This window comes from Oreochromis aureus, linkage group 20 (assembly GCF_013358895.1).
Source record: "Oreochromis aureus strain Israel breed Guangdong linkage group 20, ZZ_aureus, whole genome shotgun sequence".
In the NCBI taxonomy this organism is placed as follows: domain Eukaryota; kingdom Metazoa; phylum Chordata; class Actinopteri; order Cichliformes; family Cichlidae; genus Oreochromis; species Oreochromis aureus.
The window spans coordinates 25,895,940-25,908,025 of NC_052961.1; the positions used below are offsets into that span (position 1 = coordinate 25,895,940).

The following is a 12,086-nucleotide window of genomic DNA, read 5'->3' on the forward strand; positions in this document are numbered from 1 at the left end:
CTCATCACCTCTGTGGACTCATTCCGCTTCCTGGGTACCACCATCACCCAGGACCTGAAGTGGGAGCCCACCATCACCTCCGTCATAAAGAAAGCCCAGCAGAGGATGTACTTCCTGAGGCAGCTGAAGAAATTCAACCTGCCAACACGGACGATGATGCAATTCTACACCGCAATCATCGAGTCCATCCTCACCTCCTCCATCACCGTGTGGTACGCTGGAGCCACTATCAGGGACAAACAGAGACTGCAGCGTGTTGTGCGCTCTGCTGAGAAGGTGATTGGCTGCAGACTCCCATCTCTGCAGGACCTGTACACCTCCAGGACACTGGGGCGTGCAGCTCGGATCACAGCTGACCCTTCTCACCCTGGACACAGTCTGTTTGACCTGCTCCCCTCAGGCAGAAGGCTCCGGTCCATTCGCACCAGAACCTCTCGCCACAAGAACAGTTTCTTCCCCTCTGCTGTTGGACTCATGAACAATAACCATATGACTGTTCCCACCATTAACACATGACCCTACACTGTGTTCACTGCATCATTCCATGTTTGGCACTGATCACCACCTGCACCCATGTATATATCGGTATACTTAGCACTTTTAATTCTTTAATTCTTATTTTTATGTCTATTTAAGCGTTATATGACAGTATGTTTGCACTAAGTACCGTAGCAATTTCCTAATGTTGTAAACCTGCTCAACATTTGGCAATAAAACCCTTTCTGATTCTGATTCTGATGGGGCAATCTTGATGATGTATAAAAGTGTCCAATTAACAAGTATAGATAGCAAAATCTATAAGAAAACTACAGCATTTTTTATTTCAAGATATTTGAACATTTATTACAAAAATAAATTTCATACAAGAACAATTGGCAATTTTTAAATGGTTTGACGACATGTAGTATGGAAAATCTTCCGACAATTACAAAAAAAATTTTTTCATCTCACAATTCTCACAATTTACAGTCAGGCATCTCAAAATTTCTATTTACCAACTCAAATTTAGAAGAAAATATGATCCTAAAATTTAAACTTGAAATTTGGACTTATGGATGGTAATTTCTTTTCTTTCTGTCTTTTCTTCAGTTTCGGAAACAATTATATACAGCCAAAAGTTATAAAATGGTGACAAATATGTAAAACAGATGAGTGTAAAAGAAATACTGAATGCAAACAATGACAAAGAGAAGAGGAGATATAAGCAAACCTCCTGCTAAACAGGCAAAGAGGAAGTGAAGCACTGAAGATAAATCAAAAATGAAAGAACAGTTTTAGTGATTTTCAAGTTATACACTCATTAAAAACTGTCATATAGTCTGCATATACTTTGTTAGATGAGGAGTCTATATCCATAGAGTCAGATAGATCAACTTAAATGTGCACAGTGGTTGGTTCCTTACAATGGCTCTGTCAGATCTTTACACAATGTGAGTATTAAAACAAATCAGCTGACAAAAGTAAATCAACGGAATGACTTTCTTTTTAAAAAAAACAAAACATTTACATTGAGCCAGTAACAGAAGCTATGCTCTTATTTGGTCAGACCTGCAGGTTGGGGAAAAAACTGCCGACATGAATGTGATAAAACAGCAGCAGCTGACAGGAGCACAGATGCTGTGTGCTTATTTTTACTATTCTTTATAATTTGTAGTGTTAGCACCGGAGGTATTGTGTTTAATTGCCACACAAGCTATCTGTTCATGTCAGCATAAGCTCTAAACGCCAACATTAATGTGCCCAGCAGGTTCAAACCTGTCTGTACTGGTCAAAGTTTGAAGCACTGAATATTTAAACCTGATATCAGTGCCTAATACTCACCTCATACACATGAAGATGTGAAGGGCACTTCCACAGTCTCCATGACAACCTACACTGTTGCTGTACATATGCATGTTTTTTTTCCCCTCTTACTGTCATTTTGTATGTCCATGAAGTTCTCATATAAAAATCTTATAATACAGTGCACACCAAAATGGAGCTATGAACAGTGATGCTTTACGTCGTCACCTTCTCCTCGCTTCCCGTATTTCCTTTCCTTTCCTTCCAGCATTACTTCCAAAGGCTCCGGGGTATTTCAGTGACCCACGCAGTTTATCCTGCTTTGAAGTGAAGTGAACATCTTCCAAACTAAATGTTGCAAGAAGTCAGTGAAGTGCTTCTTTAACAGCATAATGGAATCAATCTTTGTTTTACAAAAACCTGAAGGTGGTCTCCAACATCACACTTTCTCAAAGGGGAATAAATGTTGCTCTTGACCCTTCTTCTCTCGTTTTGTTACCTTCTTCTTCTTCAGTCCGCCGGCATTTCCACCATCCTCCTCTGCTTGTCTGTTCTGAGGCCAGGACATTGCTAGAGTCTCGGATGCCGTCTTAGCTCCCGGACTTTCACCCTCAGCAGCCTCCTCATCTGAGGAAAACCCTTCGGTGTCACCTCCATGAGCAAGGCTCCCCAATCCCTGGTTCTTCTTGTTGTAACGCTTTTTAAGCCTTTCTCTGATCAGGAGTCCTTTCACCAGCAGAGTCCAGTTGGAGATGGCCCTCTTCTCTTTTTTCTAGATGTTGCAAGAAAAGAAAAAAATGAAGCCTGTTGCGTACAGATTTCTACTTGGAAGTAATAGCTGATACTTTATGTTAAAGTTCCCACCTAAACTACATAATCTGGTAATCTTACAGGCTTGTAATCAATAATTGTCAAATTAGTGATATGAAAGAAAACACACACACACACACACACACACACACACACACACACACACACACACACACACACACACCTCTTTCTCCTTCTGTTTCTGAAGCTCTTGTTCTTCCACCCACGCAGCTCTGAGGACCTCCTCGTGCTCCTCACATGCAATGTAGCCGTCAGTGCTGAAACACACACAGGTAAGCAAATATCCCCTTAGCTTTGGCATGTTTGTAACAAGTGCATTTATTCCATTTCTTTCTAAACATGCTGACTTTGATCTTTTTATTTTAAACGCTGAAATGATTCCATGCAAATGCTCACAGACAGGGATTTTACCCAAAGCCAACTAATGAGATGAAAATAAGCTCGCTGGAAACAATACGGATAAATTTGGAAAGCAACTAATTAAGCTTTCAAAAAAGCAACAACAAAAAAAAAAACACACAGTTGTGATTGAAATTTAAAGATACTGTTATCAGTATCTGCCTTCACAACTAAAACTGAGTGAGAATAAGTAGAAAACAAACACAAACTGATTTTTAGGAAAATATCACGATTTAATGAGTCTGTCTAGGAATCGATAATGATGTGCATGGGTCAAAAAATGCATCAAACACAGGAGTCGACACGTCCTGTCACAATATGAGATTCTTTGAAAGTCCCTCAGTATTGTGAAATTCTAACTCTCAGTGCAGTTGCTCATCATGAGATTCTCCTGTATGATCGTATCCATCTGCTTAATTGTGTTTACACCCCACCGAAGGCTCCTTAGAGTCATCTTACACAGCGTGCGAGTATCCTCCATGGAAGTCGAAACCTGTGACTGCAGGCGCTGCGTCAATGTTCAGTTTCCTGGCCACGCGGTGCAGGTTGGGCAACCTGATATGAACACAGCCCACCGGCAACATACAGGGTTTAAACAGGTAGACATTACCGTAGTCATTACGTGGGACCTGAGGAAAACATACAAAAACACAATGACACTGACACTTTATCCTGTTGGTTCTTATGCTGCTCATAAAACTTTGTTTCGCTTAATCTTCTGAATGTGATGCTCAAGCCCACACACACAGATACCTTCCCATCCACGGCTATCGGCGGCTGGTACTCTTCAGTTTGCCATTCTCCAAACAGAGCCAGGTCATTCTCATCCTTCAGCTCAGACATCATCCTGGCCTTACGGGAACGATTAGAGAAGCCCTTCACCATCTGAAAGGAAAAGACGTGTTTATATTGTGAGTTCATAAAGTCACCAAAGCATTTCGTGTTTCCACATTATCTGTGTGTCTATTCAGTACGATCTAGCTGAAAAAGCAGCCTCAGTCTGTTATGATTCCCCCTTCCTGTCACCTTGACGATGCCGTTGATCGAATTGATCCAATTAAGCCGAACTAGGATTTAATAGCATCAGTGCTACAAGAAGAATTCAATACATCTGCACTCAGCAGAACATCAATAACAGGAAAGGAAAGGTTTGCAACATTTTACACCTTATATCATTTCATAATTACATCAGTCGCTCTTCAAGAGCACGGCCCATCAACAAGCACGGCCCATCAACAGATGGGAGGCATATCCAAGTGATTGGGACAGTGTACAGGAACATATGTACCGCATACACAACCAAAGGTGGGTGAGAACAACAGGGCTAAAGTCCTGTGGGGGTTTGAGTTCCAGATTGACAAGCAGCTGGTGGTGATTGACAAGAAGCAGAAGACCACAGTTGTGACAGATGTGGCAACCCAGCAGACAGGAACATCAAGAAGAAGGAGCATGGGAAAACACAGAAGTACCAGGAGCTGAAGGAACAGCTGGAGCAGATGTGGAAGGTGAAGTCCAAAGTGGTTCCAGTGGTAGCAGGAGCATTAAGAGCTGTAATCCTTAAACTCGAGAAGTGGTTTCAGCAGATTTCTGGCATAACATCAGAGGTTTCTATCTAAAAGAGTGCAAGTCGTAGGAAGAGCTAAGATACCGAGAACCCTCAAACTCCCATATTTATGAATAACTATCCGTCTCTATTGAATACTCAGTGCAGGCTTGATCACAGGGCTGGTTCATTAAGAAAAACTGTGTTTTCATTACCAGGATAAACTCTCTTCCTCAGTCATGAAACATGCTAATGAACACTGCTCAGCTAAAACTGCCTGCAGGCCAGAGTGTGACTGAGTTAAAAACAAACTGATGTAACAGAGAAACGAACCACAAAATTGTTCCTTTTGAGGAAGGGAAGAGAAGCAAACAAAAAAGATCTTGCCTTGTATGGCTCCTCCCCTAACCGGACGGTCCTTGCTTCTTTCAGCCACGTGTCTCTGGAGTGCAGGGTGTGCACACAGTCCCTAGAGATGGATAAAGATTTAAACATGACATAAATGAATACAGTTCTTTTTCTCCCCCCTCACACTGAAATCCCAGTTTTCCTTGCTTATTGGTTTAGCGGTTGACATAAGTCTTAACAACAGAAGTCTTAATTCTAATTTTATTTATAAAATCTATTTAATTGTTAGTGTGAACAATGTCTAAGAGTGAGCTGCAAAGGTGTTTCAAAGCTACCAGTGCAAGGCTATTAAAATCATTAAATAGCATCACCAGATGAAAAATGGAAAATGAAGAAATAAGGTTTGCAACTTTTTTCTTCACAGTCCTGCATATATCAGCATTTGCAGTGCAAACTAACTAGGTTAACACAGACTGCACAGTATAAAAAGCATTATGTGCGATGGATTTCGAGGTATGCTTGAACTAAAATGTATCTGTGATGAAAATTTAACTAGTTACCGAGAGTATACTGGCTCCCCTCTGCAGTATCCCAGCACAGTGGCTGTAGGAGGATAGATGGCCTCATATTTCAGCAGGTGTCTCTTCAAGGCATACAGCGGGTGGTTCTTATACTCCGCTACAGACACTGGCAGGGGTTTGTTCAGAAGAGTTTTCTGGAGCTGGGAGCACACAGCAGAGAAAGAAATTGAAGTAGGTCAAGACATTGTTTCCTTTCATGCCATTCTTTCATTGTTATCGATGGGAGTAGCTGATGGGCCACAGCAATTTCGTGACTAGGAGGAAAGAATTCAATGTTAAAAATAGAGTAAAATCACGTGTACGGTGAACATTTCCTGCTAATCCATACGATGCATATAGGACATATGATGTGGCCACTGGTTTTGGTAAGAAGAATTGTGCAGAACAGTAAAAAAATTTAAAAAATAGAAAAAAATCGGAGTCACCTCCTTGTCTTCCTTTATGTCTTTCTCGTCCTCGGGTCCCAAGAATGGCTCAATAGTTTCCTCCCACCAGTCGTCATCCACCCGCCTCTTCCTGGATGATGTCATCCAAGTGGGGTCATACTTCTTTCCCAGGTCTTTCACAAACCCGTCCCCGTCCACGGACACCACATATGTCACCGGTGTGGTTGCATTCCGGTAGCAGAGTTGAGGAACTCCAACACCGTGATCCACATCTACGCAAACCCAGGAAGATGTTTTCTCCAGATACACCTCCAACCACTCGTCTGCACCTGGGCCTTCTCTCTTTGCCCCACTCCTCCTTTTTGTTCCATTGCTCGTTGTTCCTTCTCCTTCTTCTTCCTCTTCCTCCCAGTCTCCATCCTCCTCGTCTTTTACTTGTTTTTTACCTCCACTGCTTCTTCTCTTTGGAGCTGCAGTATTTTTGCTGTGTGTGCCCTTGGCCTTCCCTTTATTCCCCTTTTTAGATTTAACCCCACTCTCTGAATCCTCACTGTCATTCTCACTGGTGGCTTGAAATTCATCTTCGTCACTAAGCCCTCCCTCCTCCTCCCCTTCGCTGTTGCTCTCCTCCTTGTAGCTGACCTTTGAGGCAACACTGCGGCGTTTTGAGTTCTTTGGTCTCTGCCCCCCTGAAACTACAACCTTCTTCTCTTCCTCCTCATCCTTTTCTTTCTTCTTTGCTTTCTTTCCTCCTACGTCTCCTTTGATCTTTCTCCCTCCTGCTGGTCTCTTGGTGCCAGGAGAAATCTTTGGCTCAGGGGAGTTTGTCTTGGATGATTCCTTGCTTGTGTTGCTCTTTTCTGGGGCACCAGCGGATGTTCTAGCCCCTTTGGCCTGCAGAAATGAGAGGTTTTCAACAGCATGTTTGTAAGAACAGAACAACCTTAAAATCAAATGGCAGATACTACTGCATATGCAATACTACAATGAGTTGAAATACTGTATAAAGAGGCATATGTAAGTGTGATAAAATTGGTGGCTTTATCCATTTAATAAGAACCTTAACAAGTGTGACACCACAGCTTAGGCTGTACCTTTTGTATTTTCACTTATATTACAGTTTATTCATTTTTTACGGGTTAAAGTATTAGGTAAAGTGCAAAAGTATTTGCCCGTCTGCCTTCACATGCATATGAACTTGATTGAAATCCCATATGATGTTTTTTCCACTCTTTCCAGCTACAACAGCTTCAACTCTTCTGGGAAGGTTTTCCACAAGGTTTAGGAGTGTTTATGGAAATTTTTGACCATATTTTCAGAAGTACATCTGTGAGGTCAGACACTGATGTTGGACGAGAACGCCTGGCTCACAATCTCCGCTCTTATTCATCCCAAAGGTTTTCTTTTGGGTTGAGGTCAGGACTCGGTGCAGGCCAGTTCCTCCACACCAAACTTGCTCATCCATGTTGTCAATAGAAAATTGTAGTCAGTATAATCTTTTAATAATATAAGTTTGCATATGATAGAATACTGCATGATGACCTCTTTATAACTCAGACTGTTTTGATTCACTGTGACCCGTTATCATGCAGGGAAGGAGCAGTACCTGCTAGATAAGAGCTTAATAAGCAGTTTCACTTTGTACCAGGTAGAGGAGCCTCTCCTGGCACACACACACATGCGCACACACACACACACATATCCGCACATGCTCACACATCAACATTCCACTGAACAAACGTATTCACTGTTGTATTACTCTTCTTGTGTATAAATAAAGACCAGGGCAGTGGCAGAGTGCGAGTCTCGGAGCCCTCACTCCAGGTGCAGGTGCTCTGTAACTGCCCTTGCATGCAAGTAAAAACTGTGTGTTTCTCCTCTCTGATTCTCAGCTGAAGAAATGTCTTAGAGTACATCTCTTGACACATGTCTTTGCTGACCTTGCTTTGCACTTATGCATTTCCATTGTTCTAGAGTCCAGTGGTGGTGTGCTTTACACCACTACACCCGACACTTTGCATTGTACTTGGTGATATAAGGCCTGTATGAAGCCACTTGGCCATGGAAACTCTTTCACTGAAGCGCTCTACACACTGTTCTTGAGCTAATCTGAAGGCCACATGAAGTTTGGAGGTCTGTAGTGACTGCAACCACCAACCCAGCTCTGTGATTATATGTGGCCTACCACTTCGCAGGCGAGTTCATAGCTGGGATTAACAATCGCCTGTGGAATATTTATTAGCAAGTACATTTCATGACTGGACTTGTTGCACAGTTGGCATATCGCAGCACCACACTGGAATTCACTGAGCTCCTGAGAGCGACCCATTCTTCCACAAATGTTTATACAAGCAGTCTGCATGCTTAGGTGCTTGATTTTATGCACCTGTGGCCATAGGAGAGACTGGAACACCTGAATTCAATGATTTGGATGTGTGAGTGAATATTTTTGGCAAAATGGTTTATTTTTTAATAGAAGGCTTTAAAAAATGTGTTCTATACATTAAACTGCAGCAGTTATCCAAATGTGACTGTTGTAATTATACCGCAGTGTCTTCTTAAAGGAAAAGCAACAAACTGTCAGTACCTTGGCTGATGGGGCTTTGAAAGGAATCGGCTGCAAAGAAAGGACCAATCGGCAGAAGAGCTGCAGAGAGCGTAGGACCAAGAGAAACAGCTGCAGGAAACACAGGCGCATAATTATTTATTTTTCAGTTGTACGTCCAACTAGGGGGACTGTTTTATAGAAAATGGACCGGTTTCATGCCAAACTACTAACGTGAGTCATCTCCTCGTGATTTCTGGCTGAGAGGCTTGCCAGTCGCCTCTCGAGGAGCCTCTGGGGGTCCGGACGCTCTTCACAGGGAAGACTGGAGTTGAGGGTAAATGTTGCTCTAAACCTGGGAAAGAAGAGAGCCGGATGGACGGAAATGGAATCATAAGATATGGTGCTAATTATACAAGGCTACCAGTGACTGATGGCTTCTGAATAGTAGCTCTATTGTCCCTATTGTGAAAATTTCTCAGTTTTACACATTCTGGCATTAAAATAATTTCAGGAACTTCACATTTATAAGTACATACCATTTAAGCAGCCCAGAGAGGTAGTTTTGGTCGATGCGCTCCTTAGCTACCATGGTAAAGTGGGCAGGCAGCAGCGATAGAGTGATGGCCAGCAGGTCTGGTTCACTGCACAACCTGTTGCGGAACATGCCGCTGGCAATCAGGCACATGAGGTGGACCTAAGAGACCAATCAAAGGTTAGGAAAGCCAGGGATGAGCTAGTGAAGAAAGGTAGAACTGAAGAGCGTGTTTTCACCTTGTGGGTGTCTATCAGCAGGTCCTTCTTATATCGGTTCACCATTCGCCTCAGATACGTCTCAAGCTCCGCCTGCTTTTTTCGCCTGGCCAATCAGAAATCATGATTATTGGCTTAAAACAAATATACCATTAACTGCACACCCATAGATAACGCATTTTCCACAAGCTAATCACATAAACGCACAATTACAGGTCCCCTCTCCTGACACCTGTGGAGAAAATTCATACTAATGTACATTTGAATGAGACTCCGTGACCCAAAAATGTTTTCCTGAATATAATGAGAGGGTCGGGAGTTTGGAGACATCAGCTAACAATGTCTGGAGCTACATTCAGATTGGTTTTATTTAAACAAAATCAAACTAAACTCAGAGCTTGAACACAATGAAACTAAAGAAAAGCCTTAATTTAAATTATGCTAGTGATTCCTGAGTTTTAATAATGAGGTTTATTTATTTTGATTGACTTTTGGATGTCTTCCTGTGTTCATTTCATTTTACACAGATTAACACCTCAACTGTTTAAGAAATAATATCACAAAAAAGTTTGCTTTGCAACTCTTTTTTAAAGAACTATTTTATTTTCAAAACTTTAGAATTTCATGTTGAGCATGTGCATATTCTATACTCTATATTCACTTACCTCTTTCTGACTTCTGGGGTCTCGATCTCAATCTCTACAGGTTCAGAGGGCAGGACGGGTTCTAGAGGCTCGAGTGGACCCAGCGGCTCAGCTAGCTCTGATTACACACACACACAATTCATTTCCTTTGTTTTCAATTGCTCCCTGCTTGGCATAAGGATAAAAAACAAAACAAAACAAACAAAACACATGGAATGCGTAATCATAAATATTACCGATCTTACACTTACCTTCCACTTCCTCCCAATCATCCTCATCTTCCTCCTCACTGTCCTCCCCTACTACTTCTTCTTTCTCTGGTTTCTTGGTGTTCACCTTAAGCAGCTGTGGTGGGGAGGTCACCATATCAAAGTCATCTTCACTATCATTCTCCTCCATAATGGGTGACTCAAAGTATTTGCTGGTATTGACAGCAGAGCCGGTGTCAGATTGGGAAGACAACTTATTTCCTGCTGCTCGCTTTGAGGGGACACGTGGCTTAGGGATGACCTTCCTCTCTATCTTTTCCTCTTTATCTGTGATGTCCTCACCTGGTAAAACAGATGGAAAGATGTTTTGAAGCTGCTGTGCTTGACTGAGAATAAAGGGAAACACTTCAATACAAAACAGAAGTACAACCACCCTAAAAATGCATTATATTATGAGCCAATTTTCTGAATGGAGATGTTTTTTCTTTCTTTTTTTGCTACAGAAAATTGACAAAAGTGCCTTAATTATCTGGAGAATCATTTTTGTGTTACTGTAGGAGGTGAAACAGCATTGTTTATCTGAATGAAAACCACAGTTTATGAATGATTTACCGCAAAGCATGAAGGGAAGTTAACACACACACTTACACCATCTATGCACAAAATATGGTTGGTGTTTTGTTATGTGGAGCACAGATGTGCATCCGGGCCAGCAGATCCACTTCAGCAACCATGCACATCTTTCAGCAGTGCACCTGGATGCTCATACGGTGCCTTTATGGTGATGGCTATAATAGCTCGATATGATGCATTCTCCCCAATAAACTGAAGCTTTGTATTTATCTGTGACATAAATTATGTCACAGATTTATGTGACATAAATTATATTTATGTCACGCTATAACTGCACAAAAAGCTGCTTCTCAAAGCAGTCAGAGGGAATGGATGACAGAGGATGTGTTTTACATGTCAACTATTTTATAATATTGTGAAGCAGTATTTTTCATTTACTACGGCTGATGCTGATGTTAGTCATCTGTGTGAAACTCTTCCTCAGATGAACGTGTGCAAGTTTATTCATGAACCCAGGCTCACTGTGCACAGACCGCTTAGCTAACCTCCCCTGTACTTCAGTTAGTTTGCTAACTATTGGGGGCTAGAGGTTTCATTTATTAAATGACAGACACACATTTTAGGCAACTCCGACTTTTCATACCAGCATCTTTCTTCTTCGCTCTTGTTTTTGCCCCGCTGCTCTTCGCTTTCAGCACCTGCTTCAGTTTCTTTGTGTCGCCCCCCGTGTTTGCGCACTCTCTCCTCCTCGCCATGCTAGCTGCCGTCAGTGGAAAAACTTTCGTTGAATAATAATATCCAGAGCTAGAAGAGCAGTAGTCCTTCAGAGCTCCACATGCTGTTGTATAAGGGCGAGGAAACAACAGTTACCTAACACTGCCATTCAGGAGTTTTCATAACACAAGAAACTACACCCGGTTGTTTTGGAGGCCGGACCATGACGTCATATCCGCTCTCCTGTCCTCTTCTTCTTCTTCACTAAATAGACCCAATTCAGCTCCCTATAATTACAAGCTAGCACCTGGGTATTTTTAAGTAGGCTGACACCAACATTTGTTTATAAATGGCTTTATGGTCTAATATATATATATATATATATATATATATATATATAGGTGTAATACCACTTTTGGGCGCTAAGGGGTGGTGTTGTGCTTTCCATAAGGTTTTCAACCTCGACAAAGGTCAGCTCCACATGCTCCTGATAGTTAGGTTTCATATTCATACTCGTTTTTAACAGCCAGTGATCTCTTTTAGGTTATATAATGAAGCATTTAGCCAGAAGCATGTTCAGTGAGTTCAACAGTAGAAAACTACAGTAGAGACACAATATCAGAAGAACCTCTAGCTACTGTACATGTTTGATGTGATTTAGTGGTAACTAAGCATGTTTGCTGTTACATGAGTGAAAGGGCTGATGTTCAGTGTTATCAAACAGGCTGTAACTGAGCATGCGGTGTCATCAGTGGAAGTCGGTGGTTGTGCTGAGAAT

General features: G+C 41.9%; 1 protein-coding gene across 1 annotated transcript; it reads right to left on the reverse strand.

Moving 5' to 3' along the window:
• Positions 1–817: 817 nt before the first annotated feature.
• xpc (xeroderma pigmentosum, complementation group C) lies at positions 818–11,553 on the reverse strand. Its single transcript, XM_031745391.2, has 14 exons — positions 11,238–11,553; positions 10,064–10,363; positions 9,834–9,930; positions 9,190–9,274; positions 8,955–9,112; positions 8,650–8,770; positions 8,458–8,547; positions 5,910–6,764; positions 5,464–5,624; positions 4,943–5,024; positions 3,766–3,897; positions 3,472–3,641; positions 2,777–2,870; positions 818–2,554 (listed from the first exon to the last, which is right to left on the reverse strand). The coding sequence occupies exons 1-14, from the start codon at positions 11,347–11,349 to the stop codon at positions 2,222–2,224; spliced, it is 2,790 nt and encodes a 929-aa protein (XP_031601251.1). The 5' UTR covers positions 11,350–11,553; the 3' UTR covers positions 818–2,221.
• Positions 11,554–12,086: the final 533 nt, after the last annotated feature.